Source organism: Macaca thibetana, chromosome 9 (assembly GCF_024542745.1).
Source record: "Macaca thibetana thibetana isolate TM-01 chromosome 9, ASM2454274v1, whole genome shotgun sequence".
Lineage (NCBI taxonomy): Eukaryota > Metazoa > Chordata > Mammalia > Primates > Cercopithecidae > Macaca > Macaca thibetana.
The window spans coordinates 34819139-34839573 of record NC_065586.1 but is presented as its reverse complement, the minus strand read 5'-3'; the positions used below and the strand labels follow the sequence as shown (position 1 = coordinate 34839573).

Below are 20435 nucleotides of genomic sequence, written 5' to 3'. Positions count from 1 at the left end.
AGTGTTAACCAAAATGAGTGACTGAGGCAGGTGTCTCAATCAAGGTTTATTGAGCCAGCTTAAGGATGCACCCAGGAAAATGCAAGGCACAGATGCATCTGTGGCTGTTTTGTCCAAAGAGGTTCTTAGGAGGTTTAGTGTTTGTACATTTTCCTTAAAACATGAGGGGTGGTGGCAGTGAGGCAAATGATTATCTACTTGTGAGACTAATTAATGCCCAGTAAATCTACATTTTATATAAGGTAAACCTTTGAAGAAAAAGGATATAGAGGAAGAAAACAGTTGTTCAGACATCTCACGGAGAGGTGAAGAATGATTACTGTCATCTTGCCTTTGCTCTGTGCCTGGGAATATCAACTAAGAATTGACACTTGCCAGGTGGATGCTAACAGACCTTAGGTTTTAGGAACTAGACTTTAGATTACAGATCTGGAGTTATAATTGACCTGTCCATGTGTTATGGGAGGATTTACATTTTAACGGTTTCAAGGCTGGCAAAGAATTTATGTATGAGTGACTTTTTGAGGGAGGGTAGTCATAAGGAAGTGGCTGAGGTTTTTTGCCTTACCCCAGGGGTCTGGCTAATATATAATGTTTCCACACAAAGTTGTAACAGTTATCCGTCCAGGAAAAGGATGACCATTTAGCATGACTCAGCCTCCAAGGTTAAATTCCTGTTTTGGCATAGGAATTTTGGGAATCCTGAGATTTTATTTCCCTTTACAGAATTGGCGTCTTCCAATCACCTGTTCATAATGATATTTAGACCTTCTCCCATGAATCATAAATGTTCTTTTATTTTATTATTAATTTTTGAGACCGAGCCTTGCTCTGTTGCCGTAGCTGGAGTGCAGTGGCACAGTCTTGGCTCACTTCAGCCTCTGCCTCCCAGGTTCAAGTGATTCTTCTTCCTCAGCCTCCTGAGTAACTGGGATTAGAGGCATGTGCCACCACACCTGGCTAATTTTTGTATTTTTTTAGTAGAGATGGGGTTTCACCATATTGGCCAGGATGGCCTCGAACTCCTGACCTCAAGTGTTCTGCCCACCTCAGCCTTCCAAACTGCTGGGATTACAGGCATGAGCCACCGTGTCCAGCCGCATGCTTTATTAGGAAGCAAATATGTGGTTAATAAATTTGATTGTAAAATACTACAGTGACTTATAAAATAAAATTAATAATGGTGTCCATATTAAAATGAAAAATGGCACTGTTAATATTTTAAATCATGACTAAATTAAATTAATTAATTAATTAATTTTTTTCAGGCGGAGTCTTGCTCTGTCGCCCAGGCTGGAGTGCAATGGTGCGATCTTGTCTCACTGCAACCTCTACCTCCTGGGTTCAAGTGATTCTCCTGCCTCAGCCTCCTGAATAGCTGGGATTACAGGCAGCCACCACCATGCCTGGCTAATTATTGTATTTTTTTAGTAGAGGTGGCATTTCACCATGTTGGCCAAGCTGGTCTCCTGACCTCAGGTGATCCGCCCGCCTCGGCCTCCCAAAGTGCTGGGATTACAGACGTGAGCCACCTCACCTGGCCATGACTTGATTTTAAAACGTTGTATTTCAAGCTTAAATTTACCAAGAGTAGCAATCTGCAATAAGAAAGACATAGTTAATGTAAGTTAGTTTAAATTTTATTCTGTGAGGAAAAGATAATACTGGTTTGTCCTAGCAGATACAAAGCATGTAAAGCTGCACTAAATTAGTAACCTGGCTCGAGAATATACATCCAGATCTTTGGAATGGATTAGTGAATTCAGGCCTGATCTGCAGATCTAGCATCTGCTTCTATGCTAAGCAGTTTACACTTATTACATAGTTAAAGAAAGCTCCTGTAGAATTCTGAATAGGGAAGTGACATCCTGACAGCAGAATTTTTAGATGAATTAAAGATGCCAGAAACTGAAGTAGAGCCCAGTCATAAAAGTGTTTCACATGATCGGGGCAGAGGGTAAGCAAGTACATTGGAAGTCAAAGGAAGTAGTGGGAGGAGGTGATGAATACTTTAGGAAGACAGGAAGACTGACTAATTAAAGCAGGCAAAATGAAAGGATGAGATAAGGGATTCTGATGTTTTAGGTGAGGTTACCGGAATGGTCTTGGTTCCAGTGACCAGAAAAGAAAACCGGTTTGGAGCAGAGATTCCATATTGGAAGGCATATGTAAATGGTAATTATATGACAACTAAGTACCCTCTACTGAGGGAGCACCCCTCCTTGATGAAATCTTACATTTGTTTCTATATTCTAGCACAGAGTGAGCTCTGTGTGGGCAGAGACCATGTTTTTGCTTTTCATCTTTGTGTTTGCATGCCTCATATTGTACCTGGCACACAGTACACCCTCAGCTGATGCGTATTGAATGGGAGTGGAAGACCTCCTGAGTTTCTGTGCCAGCCCTGCCACTTAGGACCTGATTGACCTTTGGCAAGCTCTTTAACCTCTCTAGGCTGCAGCTTTCTTATGTATAAAATGATCATAGGAGTACCACATACATCTGTCTTATAGTATTCAGCCTCATAAAATGCTTAGGGCTGTGTCTGACAGGTGATCTCAATAAATTTAGTGATTACTTTTATTTTCTGGTATTCATGGCTTTTATGATCTGGCTGCAGGCTGCTTTTCCAAGTTTGTGTTCTACTGTTAGCTTTTGCTATCCTGGCTGTCTGGAATGTTATCCGTTTATTTATTCAGTAATTCATTCAGTAAGTATTTTTTGAGGCCTTGACTTTTGCCTGCCACTACTGTGGATGCTGTCTACAAGAGGGGGTTCTTGCTTTGTAGACTTTACATTCTAGAGAGGAGATGAATGTACAAAAAAAGAAACCAATAAAAGCATAGGATTATTTCATGTAGTAGCAATTACTGTGAAGAAAGTAAAACAGTTGTGCGTTAGTTACTTGCTTAGGGCTGGGAAGTGAAGGCTAACTCCTCTGCGGTTCAGGGCAGGCCTGAAAGGTGGGTCTGTGCTGTGAGACTCAGATGAAAGGGGACTACCCTTAGAATATCTGGGATGGGGCACTTAGGTGGAGAGGCCATCCCGTCTCTACCTTTTACTTTTGTCTCTTAATCTTACTCCTCTTTCCTCAGCTGGAAGGCATGGTTGGAAACTCAGCATGAAATTTTGAGAATTACAGTGAGGATAGAGAGGAAGGAATAAATGGCATTTTAAAGGGGGGAAAAAAGGAGTATGATTTTGTAACTTATGGTCAGAGGACACTAAAATGTCAAATGGTACATCAAGGTTGTAAGCCATGGAGTCTAGAGCCTTGACACTAGTGAATATGGAGGTGGAGCTTGTGTAAATGCTTGTGGATATACCACTTTGGAGTCAATTTTCTAGGAGTCATTATTTCTTTTAGAAACAGTCTCGCTGTTACCCAGGCTGCTCTCAAACTGCTGGCCTCAAGTGATCCTCTCACCTCAGCCTCCCAAAGAACTGGGATTACAGGCGTGAGCCACCACACCTGGCCAGGAATTATGTGTTTGTTTCCCAAAATTTTTGTCTTGTTTTAGTTGTCTTTGTTTTTAAATTGTCTGAGTGGACGCTTCATTTTGGTATAGTGAACTTTGAAAAGTGTATATATTCACATATAGATTTCATGGGTTGTTGCCTAAAATGCTGTAAGCGGAGCCTTTCAAATGAATAGTTTTAGGTGGTGATCATTAAAGGCATTAGAGTGAAATCTGGGATCCTAAAAAGTACACCTTTGAACGTTATGAGTCCTTTCTCCATGTTTTATTTTAGAATTCTGTATTCATCTCAGTTATTCTTAAGGCTAATCACATTTATTAGTCTTAAAATATATTAAACATTTTTATTATAATTCATTTTCCTTTGGTAGACAAAGTCATCTTATATCTGTCAATCTTGCCCATACTTACTATCTGTAACACTCTGTTCCATTTTCTTACCTACTAATTGTGATCTTTTTTGTTTAAAAATGAAAAATTGCATTTCTTCCTGGTGATTAGAATATAAATTAGAAAGCTAACTTGACTTTGATCTTTTAACCATTCTCTGTTTAATTTTTGGAAAGTGAACTTTATCTTGACTTTCCCAAGAAGAGTCTGGGAAGTAGCAAATGAGATTGTAGAAATTCTGAAACTTGGATAAGAGCTGTTGGCTAGAAGGGTAAGGGCTTGCAGAGAAAGGTGGGCTGATAATTTTAATTTTTATTATATTTCTAATCTCTACCTAATTCATTTCTTTTGGATTTATTAGTAGGCTATTCCATGATTGATATGTAACCTTAAAAATATTCTTCTGAAGTTGCAAGTTATTTGCTTTCCTACTGACTTTAACTTAATATCCATTGATATTACATTTATTTTCCAGGTATCTCAACACCCAGTTTATTAAAAAGAATAAATTAACAGAAGCGGACCTTCAGTATGGCTATGGTGGTGTAGATATGAATGAACCACTTATGGAAATAGGAGAGGTAGGAAATTCTTTAAATGACTAGCGAACATAAGTATGTTTTTATACATTGAGGTAATTTGTGCATCATTTTTTAAGGACACTGATTTGGCTAGCTTAATATGGTCAAGATTTAAAATATTCTAAATAAAATGCTATAGTGATTTCCTAAGAATCCTTAGAGGGATGAAAAAGATGTGACAACTACTCTTTTGATAATTAAATTTATAATGGATGAATGATAGGGTTAATGGTTCTGCATTGTGAAAAAACTCAAAAACAAGTATAAAGTGTTGATGGCCCTGTAGTTAAAAGTACAAGGGACAAGTACTTAAAAGACAGGCTAGAGGAGAGGAAACACAAATTTATGAATTTAACAAATTTATTGTAACTTTACTATAAAAGTAATTAAATTCAGAGTAAAACAAAAATGAGCAGTTTGGTCAGTTCATTCAAGTTCTTGAGGTACAGTGCAAATTGAAATATGGAAAATTATGCTGATTGTGAAAGAACTATTATTGTACAAGCTTGTTTATTCATTTAATACATCTTTATTGAGTAGCCAGGCATTGGGGATACAATGGTGAACAGACAGAAGGTCCCTGCACACAAAAACTTGTAAGTTCATGTAAGGGAAGCAGATGCCAAATAGGAAATTAATGTTAACTTGTGATTTGTATTAATGAAGGAAATAAATGGCTAAGAGTCAGCATTAGTAGACATTTAAGTTAGTGTAATCCTTTCTGAAAGAAATTGATCAGTGTCTTTCTTTCATTACAATTTAAAATAATAACTTTTGACCAAGTAATCCCAAGTCCTAAGCCTAGTGATCCATACTTGGAAAATAATAAATATGATAAAAGTGTTTAATGTTTAAAAGTATTCTTTGCAATCATTGTTAATAGGGTGCCTAATGGCTGAACAGTGTAAAATTTCAGCATCCAACATTCAGCAATAAAAAGCATGAAAGAAGAATGTATTATATATATGATTTTGTTATAAAAGTAGGCAACTGGATAAATTAATAGCAGAAAATTGTTCATAGAAACTTTAACAAAGGGGACATGGTTTATGAAAAAATTTGCACACAAAATTATAGGTATATGTTGAATACAAATACAACTGTAGGGAAAAGATGATGTAGAGAAAAGGATCAATGAGAAATACCAAAATACTAACAGTAGTTGCTTTTAGTTAGTAGCATTGTAAGTGAATGATTTACTTAAAATTTTCCCTTATCACCAGAACCGTCAAGCACGCTTCTCTTCCCGGAGGAAATCACTGTAAACGATTTAGTCTGCATCTTTTCTGAACTTTACCAGTGTATTTACAAATATTTACATACACACACACGCGCAGCAGTTTTCATTTTATTTTTCAAACTGCAATATAATGGCACACGTAAAGTTCTAAAACCTATATTTCTTCCCTTTTTTTGTTATTAATTTTTTTTACATAAGTTTGTTTTTTATGAAAGCTTAATATTCTGTAGAGATACAGAGTAATTTTTTAAACTATCCCCTTAATTTTTTTTTTTTCTTTTGAGACAGAGTCTTTCTCTGTCACCCAGGCTGGAGTGCAGTGGTGCGATCTCGGCTCACTGCAAACTCTGCCTCCCGGGTTCATGCCATTCTCCTGCCTCAGCCTCCCGAGTAGCTGGGACTACAGGCGCCCGCCACCACGCCCAGCTAATTTTTTGTATTTTTAGTAGAGATGGGGTTTCACCGTGTTAGCCAGGATGGTCTTGATCTCCTGACCTCGTGATCCGCCCGCCTCAGCTTCCCAAAGTGCTGGGATTACAGGCGTGAGCCACTGCGCCCGGCCAATTTTTAAGTTTTTGTTATTACAAACAACACTGCAGTGAACACCACTATTCATTTATTCATTCATTATTTTTGAACCTCTCTGTGTTATATATGTTGAATACAACAGTGAACAAAATAGAGAAAAATCTTATGCTCATGGAGTTATATTTATGTATATATCTCATGGTACATGAGCAGAACTTTTTATAGACTGGGTGTCAGGAAGTAGAGCCTCTGTTGAAGCACATCCTGAAGTTTCACAGCTCTGCCCCATTGCCTTTCAGAAGGGCCTTTACCAGTTTGCCCTTCTACCACATGTATAAAATACCAGTTTTTCATATATTGCCTCCCCAATCCCCGTTCATGCTATTTAAGAAGAAGGAAAGGCAAAACTTGAACAGTGTTCCTTGTGAGAAGACAGATGCTTAATTACCAATGGATCAGAATAAAATTACCCTAGGGAAACAATAGAGAGGCTAGCAACAGCCTATCTGGATATAGTTAGGGTGGAAAAAGAGAAGAGTCAAACAAACAAACAAAAATTGGTTTTCAGTACTGGAATAATTTATACTCTATGTGGGGAAAATATATTTGAAGTTTAAAGACCGAAATGTGAAAGGCAGAGCTTGAAAACTTGGAAGGCAGAGTAGGAGCACACACATGCCTGTTACCTTAGGGCAGAGAAGGATTTCTTTTTTTTTTTTTTTTTTTTTGAGACGGAGTCTCGCTCTGTCACCCAGGCTGGAGTGCAGTGGCCGGATCTCAGCTCACTGCAAGCTCCGCCTCCTGGGTTCACGCCATTCTCCCGCCTCAGCCTCCCGAGTAGCTGGGACCACAGGCGCCCGCCACCTCGCCCGGCTAATTTTTTGTATTTTTTAGTAGAGACGGGGTTTCACCGTGTTAGCCAGCATGGTCTCGATCTCCTGACCTCGTGATCCGCCCATCTCGGCCTCCCAAAGTGCTGGGATTACAGGCTTGAGCCACCGCGCCCGGCCGGATTTCTTAAAAAAAAAAAAAAAAAAAAAAAAAAAATACCCATGATAAAGGAAAAGATTGGTAAATTTGAGTATATTAAACTTTAATATATATTTTTACCAAAACATAATAAAGAAACTGAGCAGTTGATTTACTGGGACAGACTGAAACTTTCAAGGGATTAATTTCCACAGTATGTAAAAAAAACTCTAGCTTTTATTAAGAACAAGACAAACTTTAACAGACTAATGGGCAAAATTAGGAATGGGCGTTTCACAGGAAAGAAACCAAAATGGACAATAAACATTAAAGAATCCCCAGCTTCACGCAATAAAATGAGAGTTAAAACCACAAAAAGACCCTGTTCTTTGTTTTTTTTTGAGACAGAGCCCTGCTCTGTCCCAGGCTGGCATGCAATGGCAAGATCTCGGCTCACTGCAACCTCCACCTCCCAGGTTCAAGCAATTCTCCTGCCTCAGCCTCCCAAGTGGCTGGGATTACAGGCGCACGCCACCCCACCAGGCTAATTTTTGTATTTTTAGTAGAGACGGGGTTTTGCCGTGTTTGCCAGGATGGTCTTGATCTCCTGACCTCGTGATCTGCCCACCTCGGCCTCCCTAAGTGCTGGAATTACAGACGTTAGCTACTGTGCCTGGCCTAAATTAAGATTTTTTTTTTTTTTTTTTTTTTTTTTTTTTTTTTGAGACGAAGTCTCACTCTTATCCCCCAGGTTGGAGTGCAATGGCATGATCTTGGCTCACTGCAACCTCTGCCTCCTGGGTTCAAGTGATTCTCCTACCTCAGCCTCCTGAGTAGCTGGGATTATAGGCGCCTGCCACCACGCCTGGCTAATTTTTGTGTTTTTAGTAGAGACAGAGTCTCACCATGTTGGCCAGGCTGGTCTCAAACTCCTGACTTCAGGTGATCCACCTGCCTCGGCCTCCCAAAGTGCTGGAATTATAGGCATGAGCCATTGCACTTGGCCTAAAATTAAGATTTTCAATTAATAATAAAGCCTTAATAATGTTGATAGGGCTAGTAGAATGGTCATTGATATTTCAAATTAGAAATTTATTTTCTTTGAATTTTAAAATTTTTGTTAGGTTTTATTTGAATTTTGAACTATTAGTGTAAATACTTCTTTTGATAAGTATTTTTAGTTAAAAAAAAACCTTGAACAAATGTAAAAAACATATACTAAGTAATTCAACCCTGATGATTTTCGTTTTTCCTGGCAGCTAGCTTTGGATATGTGGAGAAAATTGATGGTTGAACCACTTCAGGCCATTCTTATCCGAATGCTGCTCCGAGAAATCAAAAAGTGAGTGGGGACATTTATCTAGCTGAGTAAATTTTATTTTGTTGTTTGATATGATTTTAAAATACTGTACAGTTGCATAGCCAGTGGCTAGCGTTGGGGCTGGTTTTACCATAATGAGCCTCATTTTACTTCTAAGTGCCAGCATTTTTAAGTTGTTTCATTTTCTTCTTCTTCTTTTTTTTTTGGTGGAGGAGCTCTGGTCTTTTCTTATACCCTAATATACTTAGTATATAAATAAGTGTCTGAGGGAAGTGATTCATGTGCTTTTCAGAGCTGAAACCTCTTAGATTTTCTAGGCAGCGCCCTGAGTCGCTTGTACATATTATCTGTTTAAATCCCAGTGAGGACTGCCTATTCAGGAAGACAGATTCTTCTAGTTAGTTGGTTACCTCTTAGCCTCAGTGTTATAATCAATAACTTGCCTAATTTTGTGATACAAATTTATGGGAAAATGGTTTTCCACTCTACCCATGGCTCAGAGTGGTTGATGCTTTTACCCTAGTGCTGTGTGAATGCAATTTAGTACAAAGAATATTTTCCTGTAGAGTCTAGAATAGAACATCCTTGGATCAGCTCTGGCTCAAAGACTCTCAGAAGCACTCTGTCAGTCACACAAATACATATCCAATAAATTCCAGGTTACTGGGACTGATGTTACAGGAATTATCTAGACCAGTGAATTGTGGTGTAATAATGGCCACTCCACCTATATCTGTGTTCTTCAAGAAGACCCAAATGAGGACTTTTTTAATATGAGGAATAATTTGTCAAAGCCATGGTACTTAGTATGGGACTCCTGGGAGGAAGTAAGGGATTAAACACACACACCCACCACCACACCTCACATAAGAGGATAAGAGAATATTTTTAAATTTTTAATACCAAATAGAAAGTAGGTGGTAGCAACTGGTAACTTGATTTTTAAAAATTGTCACTGACCATTTGAATGATTTCATTGTTTTTAGAGATTGAGAGCTGGAGAGGAAAGGCAATAGTGAAGCACTAGGGTGTAACCCGTTGTTTTTCTTCCTCTTTTCTTCACAAAACTATGAGCTAAAAGAACATGCCCAACAAAACTTCTAAGTTCTAATATAATTCCTTCTGCTAAAATATACTAACTTTTCTTTTGACTTGGAATTCAAGTATTTAAAAGTATAATGACAATACTGCTATACTTTCCAAATGTACTTTTATGAAATATCTTTTTTAATATAATTTTGTCCCAACCTGGTAAATTTTTCTTAAGTGTGATTGTTAGTTTGCTAAAAATCAATGTGATGAAAAATATGTAAGAAAAATGATACAACTATAGCATATTAATTCTGGAAAAGATAGATTATCTGGTCTGCTTGTCTTATTTTTGTTGTTATAATCGGCTTCCGTTAAAGCATTGTTTCACATACTTTACTGAGATCTCACTTATTCTTCATGACAGCTCTCTTAGGTAAGGTTTTGCATGTTAAAGTTGAGGAAACTAAGACATATTAATAATAGAAATTAAACATGGGAACTGCATACCAAGCATTGTTCTAAAATTTTTACATGCATCTTCCCATTTAATCCTTACAACACTAGAAGGCTAATACTATTAGTGTCACCATTTTACATGCATGACATCCTTGACATGGAAAGTCAATGGTGGTGATCTGACTCAGATCATTTGACTCCAGCCTCCATCTAATAATAATTCTAAGGATTCACATCTGGGCTAATCTAACTCTGAATTCATTATGCCTGTCCTTTTTTCCTTTTTTGAAATAGGAGTCCTGCTCTGTCTCCCAGGCTGGAGTGCAGTGGCACGATCTCGGCTCATTGTAGCCTCCGCCTCCCGGGTTCAAGTGATTCTTCTGCCTCAGCCTCCCAAGTACCTGGGCACCACCATGCCCTGCTAATTTTTGTATTTTTAGTAGAGACCGGTTTTCACCATGTTGGCCAGGTTGGTCTTGAACTCCTACCTCAAGTGATCTGCCTTTCTCGGCCTCCAAAAGTGCAGGGATTACAGGAGTGAGCCACCATGCCCAGCCTTTATGCCTTTTTTTTTTTTTTTTTTTTTTTTTTGAGACAGAATCTTATTCTGTCGCCCAGGTTGGAGTGCAATTGCATGATCTCAGCTCATTGCAACCTCTGCCTCCTGGGTTTAAGCGAATCTTCCGCCTCAGCCTCCCAAGTAGCTGGGATTACAGGCGTGCATCACCATGCCCGGCTAATTTTTGTATTTTTGGTAGAGACAGGGTTTCATCGTGTTGGCCAGGCTGATCTTGAACTCCTGACCTTGTGATCCGCCCACCTGGGCCTCCCAAAGTGCTGGGATTACAGGCGTGAGCCACTGCGCCCAGTCTATGCCTGTCTTTTATGCACAGAATCTTTCTTCCACTCCTGGCTCCAATACCTTTAACTCAGTGGGGAATACGTTTCAGTTTTATAATGCTTTGAATATTCTAGTGTTTTCACACACATTTTTCATTCGGTCTTAAGGAAACAGCAAGTTTTATTTACAGGTAAATAAATTGAATTTCAACAAAGAGAAATGAGTTGAAAACTTGAATATAGCTAATGAAATGGACTTCATGCTTTTAGCCTTCCACTTGGGGTCTTTCCACTGCATTGCTTTAACTCTTTACGCATTGTTGTTTGAGCTAATATGGTCAGACCGTAACTTCCATTACTATGTCTGAGAAGCTGTAGTAGAAACTCTCCATGTGTATTTTATCTAATCCTTATAAGAGGATATGATGGTGAATGTTATAAACTCATTTTAAAAGTGAGGAAAATGAGACATGAGAGAGTAAGCAATTTACCTATGTCATGTAAGTAGTAAATGGCACAACTGGAATTAAAACTTAGGTCATTTTTTGGTCCGTAAGTCTGTGGTCTTACCCATATATTCATACATTTTTAGAAATAGTTCATTCAAGTTGCGTCTTATTGCCATTTCTACTAAAGGAGATGTATTTTATTGTGCATACCTACAACTTACTTTGTTGTAGAAGGTGCTAACCAGACTTACAGAATAAATTCTTTTCAGGTCTAGCAGAGCTTATCACAAATTTGATTTCCTGTCGATGTATTGACACTTTCCTTTTCCCATATGAATCCCTGGGTTCCTAGATACTTTTATAAGTCTGTAAAGAACATTTCTGGCCGGGTGCAGTGGCTCGCGTCTGTAATCCCAGCACCTTGGGAGGCTGAGGCGGGCGGATGACCGGAGGTCAGGAGTTTGAGACCAGCCTGGACCTAGTGAAACTAGACCTAGTGAAACCCTGTCTCTACTAAAAATACAAAAATTAGCCAGGCGTGGTGGCGGGTGCCTGTAGTGCCGGCTACTTAGGAGGTTGAGACAGGAGAATCACTTGAACCCAGGAGGTAGAGGTTGCAGTGAGCCGAGACTGCGCCATTGCACTCCATCCTGGGCAACAAGAGTGAAACTCCGTTGCAAAAACAACCAAAAATACATTACTCTGTGCTAATGGTTTCTCAAATGTGGCAAATGAAAATGAAAGTTTAGTAGAAACAATTTTCCTTCTACAAAAAAATTACAGAGTAAGATATGCTGATTGTAAAAAAAGAATTGAAATGTATAGAAGGTTAAAGAGAAAAGTAAGAAACCTTTCTGGGCGATGTTGAGAGGACCATAGAGACTTTAGCCCGAACACAGAGAACCTTCAGCAGTCCCCCATTTTCTTGTTGTGTTAAAAAAGGCGGGGAGGGGAGGGGAGGGCTGGGCGCAGTTGCTAACAGCACATTGGGAGGCCAAGGCAGGTGGATCACCTGAGGTCAGGAGTTCGAGACCAGCCTGGCCATCATGGTGAAACCCCGTTTGTACCAAATATACAAAAAATTTAGCTGGGCATGATGGCATGCACCTGTAGTCTCAGCTACTTGGGAGGCTAAGGCAGGAGGATTGCTTGAACCCAGGAGGCGGAGGCTGCAGTGAGCTGACATCACACCACTGCACTCCAGCCTCAAAGACAGAGCGACAGAGCAAGATTTCATCTCGGGGGAAAGAAAAAAAACGTTCTGGTTTCTCCTCGTACCTTCCTATTTGAAGGAAGCTGCTATAAAGGATTTACAGTATGTTCTAATAAAAATTTTCTATGCGTTTACAGTTGTGTATGTGTGCACACTAGTACCTATACATTTATATGGACATGCATATCTGTATACAGATTTACGTATAGTATTACACATGTTCATATGTGTATACATTTGGGGAGCATTTTGAACATAGATATCTGGCTCTCCCCCATAGCTACTGATGCGCACTCCAGGGAGAGTAAGAACTTATATTGTTACAAAGCTCCCCAGATGTTTTTATGCATCCAGTTCAGACCAGTATTTGTGAGGTACTGGTCTGCAATAAATAATTCTCCATGTATTTCATAAAGCTTTTATTGGAGTGTTTCCTTTTTTCCTTTGGATGTATTACAAAAGTAGGTAGAATACTTAAAAATATATTCTTTTTAAAAGTTTAAACAAGAAGAGATTAATGGTTGGTGTGAGACTATAAAGTGGAAGTATGGGGAGATTCCTTAATGGTGGTAGAACAATTCTGTCTTGAATATGGTGGTGGTGAAATGAATATGGACATGTGATAACATTACATAGTACCATACACACATAAACACAAATGATTGTGTGTAAAAACTGGCAAAATCTGAATAAGGTCTATAGATTGCACCCATGTCAGTTTCCTCGTTTAAATACTGTACCATAGTTATGTAAGATGCTACCACTGGAGAAAGCCAGGTGAAGGGTACATCAGATCTCTATTATTTTTGCAACTTCCCTTGAGTCTATAATTATTTCAAAATAAAATAGCTTTTTTTCAGTTTAAACAGTGTACAAAATATCAATGTTCCTTTTTTATTTTCTTCCTTTTGCCGTAGACTTCCTTTCCCCTCCTTGTAACTTTTGAAAACTGCTTGTACCTTTGTATTTATTTAAGTGCAGTGGTTTCATCTCTTTTGGGGGGAGCTTTGTGTTCCTTTAGGATCATGATGAAAGCTGTGGAGCCTCCCGACATAAAAATGCTTGGTATGCATAGGCACACAAAATTGTTACATAATTTTAAGAAGGTTTATGGAATCCCAAGGCCAGAATTGCTGTTTTTGCATTTACTTAGTGGGTTTCTCTGTCCCCAGTCAATCAGGGAATTGCTTAGCAAATTTTAATCTGAAATAAGTCTCTGCAGTTAATATTTGATGAATCAGTAAAAGTTTTTTATGTTCTGAAGTAATAACTCAAGAGCAAGACAGTCATGACATACACACCCTCTCTCTGTTTCTTACAAGAGTGGTTCTGTTTCAGAACTCTTTTCTGTTCTCTTTATCAATTTGTTTATCCTGTGCCAATGCCTCACTGTGTTTATTATTGTAAGGCTTGCTATCTGGCAAGATAAGTTTGCCCTCCAGAAACCAGAAGTGTTCTTGCTGTTGTTTGGCCCTTTGCTCTTTCACGTAAGTGTTATAGACCCCTTTCCTAAAACAAAATTTTCTGTGGAGACAAGCATAGTGGCTTGTAATGCCAGCACTCTGGGAGGCTGAGGCAGGAGGGTTACTTTAGGCCAGGAGTTTGAGACCAGCCTGGGCAACATGGCAAGAACCTGTCTCTACAAAAATAAAAATAAAATTAGCTGGGTGTGATGGTGTGCACCTGTAGTCCCAGCTACATGGGAGGCTGAGGTGAGAGGATTGCTTGCGCCTCGAGTTAGAGGCTGCAGTGAGCCATGTTCGTGCTGCTGCATTCCAGCCTGGATAGCAGAGACCTTGTCTCAAAAGAAAAAAAAAATTCTGTGGGATTGATATTGAATTGAATCTATAAGTTAGTTTGAAGAGAGTTTGATATACGTCTTCACAGTATTAAGTCTTCCTCTCTATGAACATAGCATCTTTTTCTGTTTATTATGCCTTCTTTAGTATCTCCTGGTTAACTTTTATAGAGTTTTCTGTAAGGGATTTGTGTGCTTTTTGTGAGATTTATTTCAGGGTACTTGATATTCACTGATACTACAAAAAAGTGTGTTGGTTGTTTTTTTTTTTTTGAGGTGGGGAGGCAGAGTCTCGCTCTGTCGCCCAGGCAGGAGTGCAGTGGCACGATCTTGGCTCACTGCAACCTCTGCTTCCCCAGTTCAGGCAATTCTCCTGCCTCAGCCTCCTGAGTAGCTGGGATTACAGACGCCTGCCACAATGCCTAGCTAATTTTTGGTATTTCTTAGTAGAGCCGTGGTTTCGCCATGTTTACCAGGCTGATCTTGAACTCCTGACCTCAGGTGATCTGCTCCCCTCGGCCTCCCAAAGTGCTGGGATTATAGGCATAAGCCACTGTGCCTAGCTTGTTTATGGATTTTCTAATATTAAACTATGCTTGTATAACTAGGATAAAGGCTAGGTTGATCCTTGTCCATTATAGTTTTTATAGACTGTTGAATTTGATTTGCTGATGCTTTATTTGGAAGTTTACATCTATGCCCATGAGTGGAACTGGCCTGTAATTTTTCTGTCTTGTAATGTCTTTGTCTGGGTTTGGCATCCAGCTTATCCTTGTAGAATGAACTATTGGGTATTTCCCTCTTTTTCTTTTGAGTAGAAAAGTTTGCATACAATTGGGATTATCAGCTTCTTAAATGTTTAGTAAAACTGAAAAACCACCTGTGCCTGGGGCTTCTTTGTAAGATGATTTGTTTGTATAAGATTTTTAACAATGCCTCTGTAATTTCAGATCTTAAGACTAGTCAAACTTGTGTTTCCTCTTAAATCAGTTGTGAATTTTTTTTTTGCAAAATCATTGGGAAGTTGTTGTGTAACAGTGTTCTCTTTTAAAAACTTTATTTGAAGTAATTTTAGATTCATACCCAGGTTCCCCTAATGTTACAACTGTTAGTATATTTATGAAAATGGGTATATCATTATTAACTAAAACTACAGTTTATTTGCATTTGCTTTTGCACTGATGTTCTCGTTCAATCCAGATCACAAAATCACATTTAGCTATTATGTCTCTATTCTGTGGAAACCTTTCCTTTCATATATGACCATAAAAATGTTAAAGAGTAGTGGTCAGATATTTATAGAATGTCCCTCAATTTTGTTTTTTGTGATGTTTTCTTATGATTAGACTGAGACTATGGATTTTTGGAAAAATACCAGAAGGTAATGTACCCTTCTTATCAGATTATATCAAGGAATAGATGGTGTTGTTAGAACCGAACTGTCGATTCCCTCCTGGGCAGGGGTCGCCGCGAAGGATCACCGACACGAGATTCACAGCAGAGAGTTATTTATTACTAGCGCGCTAGGGTCCCAAGCTCTAAGTTGGCCCTGGGACCCCGACTGCTTGTTACAGGCTGTTTATATAGGCAAACACAAGTTCAAACACAGCTTATGGCGCGAAATTCAAACACAGCTTAAGGCGCAAAATGATTGGGTCTAGCTATGGCCTGAGCAAGGTGTCTTATGCTAATTGGTTAGAGCAGGACCTTATGAGGTTTTTTCCTGGAGTTGTTGATTCCGGGAACTTCGAGGCAGGGTGGGACCCCCGGAATTGGCAGGGTGGGACCCCATGAGGTTGTTTCCCGGAATTGGCAGGGTGGGACCCTATCAGGGTGGGTCCCTATCGAGGCAGGGTGGGACCCTATCCAGAGCCACCTGGTGTTAATTTTTTCTATATGAGGCCTAGTTTCTAAGTTTTATGAGGCCTAGTTTCATTCCCTCCTCTTTTTGTGTCAGAGGCTCAATCTTGAGCCTCTTCTTCAGTCCTGAGGGTCTGGTATTGTTGGGTCAGAACCATAGCATGTACTATGTTTAATCTATTTCTAATAAGGGTGAGTAAGCGGTTGAGTATGCATGGCCCGAAAGTCAGGATGAGCGTGAGCAGGATGAGGGGTCCTAAGATGGTGGAGATTAGGGTGCTAAGCCAAGGGGATTGGTTGTACCAATTTTCAAACCAATTTTGCTGAGATTCTCTCTCTTTTTTTCTCTTGTCTAATCTTTCTTTTAGTTTTGCCATAGAATCTTTAACTACTCCTGAATGATCTGCATAAAAACAACATTGCTCTTTTAGGGCTGCACAGAGCCCGCCCTCTTTCAGAAAGACAATTTCTAGTCCTCGTCGGTTTTGTAATACAACTTCAGACAGAGAAGTCAAGGACTCTTCAAGTTTTGTGATAGATTGTTCTATGGCTCTAAGGTCTTCATCTATGGCTACTCTAAGTTGTTGCAGATGATGGTTACCATGCACTAGGGCTGCTGTCCCGGTCCCAACTCCAGCCGCTACCCCAATTCCTAACATGACGGCGAGGATAAGGGAGATAGGTTCTCTCTTTGGTCTAGTATGAGTTTTTTGCTCATACCGGAGATCAAAGGAGTCTCCAGAGTGATAGTATACTCGGGGAACAACTTGTACCAACACGCAGTAGTGGGTGCCACTGCTAAAAACGGCTGTGGATACACAGGGGGTGAGCCCAGTGTTGCAAGCCCACCAGTCCGTCTCGGAGGGGACCAAATAGTGATTGGAGCTGGGTACTGTCAAGGTTACATTACAAAGATGCTGATGACTAGGGGGCACTTGGCCTATGCAGGTTCCCGACCCAGAAACTTCAGCCAGGGTTAGTTTTCTTTGTTGTTCCCATGCGCATCCAGTAGGATTGGCGGAATTAGTGAAATTATTAGTGGAGGCAATGCCTTCATAGTAAGGGGGGCCTGTTTCCAGACATAGCCAGCAAGAGGAGGTAAATTCTGGCTTTGCCTGGTTTAAAGCGAAATAGGAGCCCTTTATGAGATTTAGGAGCCTGTCACCTATTCCCAGGTCAAGGGGCCCGCGGGTGACGTTTTGGGCTGAGGGTGTGTATTTAGAGGAGGTGGAGATTAAAGGCAGGGAAGTGCTTTTAGGAGCTCTTGGTTGGGGCTCTCTTGGTGCAGGAACCAGGGGCTTCCTTGTTTCTGATAAAACTTGGTTTGGTCCTACTGCGACAGGGGCTGTGATAGGGTTGACTATTAATTTGATTTGGATAGGGATTCCATACAGTGGCTTTTGGTATAAATATAGGCCCCATATTAACCTGGATATCCAACGGTTATCAGATTTTGCTGCATCTTCAAACTTGATGCGGACCAGATTGCAAGTTTTTGAATATCGGGTTCTGGTGCAGCGCTGGACAAAGGACATGGTTATGTACCAGGGTTTCGTGGCCCATTTCCATTCTCCATCATTAGTAGTTATACAGGACCAACTAGCGCAAAACAGGGCATCTATTTCTCCACAAGTTTTTCTCATTTCTCCTGTCCTGAATCCGGGACAGGCATAGAACCCGTTCCGGCTTACGGACACCCTTCTAGCCTGTTTTTCTCCATTCTCCCCCTTCCATGTCATCTATCTTTGCTATTTTGTCTAGGTTGAAATAGAGGTCAGGGAACCAAGTCCCCATAGGAGCAATTTTTGAGGTTTTATCTAAGACCTCATGAGTACTAAAATCAATTACCTGCCAGGTCAGGTTATATGGCCGGTGGGGGTTATTACTGCCAGCGACGCAGGGAAGGAGGGCTAGTAATAAGCAAGGGGCTAGATACGAGAGAGTCTTATCTTGAGCGGGTCCTCGGAGCGTCGGAGTCTCCATGTCTTAGGTGGTGTTGGTCCGGGCGTCTCTGGAGCAGCCTTGGCGTGGGATGCGTGGATCCAAGTGGAGATTCCGTCAACCTTTATGGCTGTGGGCGTGGTCAGGAGAACAATGTAGGGTCCTTTCCACCGAGGCTCTAGTCCTTGAGTGCGATGCCGTCTAACGTAGACAGAGTCTCCCACCTGGAAGGGGTGACTGGTCTGTGGATGTCCTGGTTGGTACAGTTCTGCCAAGGGGGCCCAGATTTGGGCCTGTACTGCTTGGAGTCCTTTTAGCCGGGCCTGTAGATCAGTCTTAGGATCGGAGGGGGAGAAGGAATTAAGCAAGGTTGACAAAGGGGGAGGTCCTCCGTAGAGGATTTCATATGGAGTGAGCCCAAAACTGTTAGGCGTATTTCGGGCCCTTAACAGAGCTAAGGATAGGAGGCGTCTCCAATCTTTTAAACCAGTCTCTAAGGTCAATTTAGTAAGGGTCTCTTTTATTGTTCTATTCATTCTTTCTACTTGTCCTGAGCTCTGGGGTCTATAGGCACAATGTAATTTCCAATTAATCCCCAATATCCTGGCGAGCCCCTGACTTACCTGAGAAACGAAGGCCGGCCCGTTATCTGACCCAATTACCTTGGGAAGTCCGAATCTAGGAAAGATTTCTTCCAAAATTTTCTTGGCTACTATGTGTGCCGTTTCTTGCCGGGTGGGGTAGGCTTCTACCCATCCTGAAAAGGTATCTACAAACACCAGTAAGTACTTATATCCAGCATAGTGAGGTTTTACTTCAGTGAAGTCTATTTCCCAATAGACTCCTGGGCGGTTACCACGAGTTCGTTTCCCTTCTGGCACTCGGGTAGCCCCAGCGTTTACCTGCTGACAGACCTTACAGGCAGATGTCACTTGTTCTACGAGGGTACTTGCCTTTGGGATTAGAAAGTCAGTTTTTTCAATCAGTAATTTTAGCTTTCGATTACTCAAGTGTGTCCAGGCATGCATTTGCTGGATCATTGCCAGGGCCTCCTTTTGGGGAAGGACTATTTTTTCTCCTTTTTCCCAGTTTTTAGTGTCTTTGTTTTCTATAGCCCCTATGGCTTTTGCTTCTTCCTGGTCTTCTGGGGTATAAGTATGTTCAATAGTTATGTGGCTGGTTTCGTCAGGTTCTGTGGCTAGGGTCAGTACTTCCGCCATGGCGGCTTGCCTGGCCACTTGGTCAGCCTGTCTGTTTCCTACTGCGACTGGATCCTGTCCTTTCTGATGCCTGGGGCAGTGAATTATAGCCACTTCTTGAGGAAGAAAAAGGGCTTTTAATAAGGCAATTATTTCAACTTTGTTCTTGATTTCCTTTCCTTCTGAGGTTAGGAGACCTCTTCTTTCATAGATACTTCCATGAGTATGAGCCGTTGCAAAGGCATACCGGCTATCAGTATAAATGTTAGCTTTCTTTCCCTTGGACAGCTCTAGGGCCTTGGTTAGTGCTATTAACTCAGCCTTCTGTGCAGACGTGCCAGGAGGTAGTGATTGTGCCCAAATGGTGTTGTGGCCATCTACTACCGCCGCTCCCGCCCTCCGGGTACCTGAGTCAAGGTAACTGCTGCCGTCTGTGTACCAGGTGTGATCCGCGTCTGGGAGTTCTTGGTCTTTAAGGTCTTCCCGTGTTCCATGGGTCTCAGCCAGTACTTGCCGACAATCATGTGGGCTTGGTTGGTCTTCTGGTACCGGCAGCAGCGTAGCAGGGTTTAGGGTGACCGGAGGGCCAAACTGGACGCGGTCCATGTCCAGTAGGAGGGCCTGGTAGTGGGTTAGGCGTGCGTTGGTTATCCACCGGTCTGGGGGCTGCCGCACTATGGCCTCTAGAGCATGCGGGGTAATAACAGTCAGTGGCTGCCCAAGGATTAACTTAGCAGAGTCCTTGACCAGCATAGCGGTGGCTGCCATGATACGAAGACACGGGGGCCAGCCGGCCGCCACAGGGTCCAGCTTTTTAGATAGGTATGCTACCGGTCTTTTCCAAGGCCCTAATTTTTGGGTCAAGACCCCTTTGGCAATCCCTTGCCTCTCGTCCAGGAAGAGAGGGTAAAGGTCTTTGAGGTGTCCGGTAACCTAAGGGCCGGGGCAGACAAGAGTGCTTGTTTTAGTGCCTCAAAAGCCAATTGATGCTCTGTCTGCCAGGTGAAAGGGGTGCTCTCCTTGGTGAGTGCATAAAGGGGGGCGGCCAGTTCAGCAAAACCGGGTATCCACAAGCGACAGAACCCAGCAGTTCCCAAGAATTCACGTACCTCCCTGGGATTTCATGGTGGTGGAAGGCG

The 20435-nt window shown here is 41.1% G+C and overlaps 2 protein-coding genes across 6 annotated transcripts in view; one reads left to right on the top strand and one right to left on the bottom strand.

Annotated features, from left to right (window-relative positions):
- The window catches only part of CCNY (cyclin Y), an 876528-nt gene that overhangs the window by 507079 nt on the left and 349014 nt on the right, over window positions 1-20435 (bottom strand). The gene's annotated exons all lie outside the window — the stretch shown is intronic.
- Window positions 1-20435, top strand: part of CUL2 (cullin 2) — a 135397-nt gene that overhangs the window by 70403 nt on the left and 44559 nt on the right. For all 5 annotated transcript variants that reach the window (XM_050804779.1, XM_050804775.1, XM_050804777.1 and 2 more), the window contains 2 exons: window positions 4345-4450; window positions 8447-8529. In XM_050804779.1, the coding sequence (XP_050660736.1) occupies window positions 4345-4450; window positions 8447-8529 (189 nt within the window). The remainder of the gene's footprint in view (window positions 1-4344; window positions 4451-8446; window positions 8530-20435) is intronic.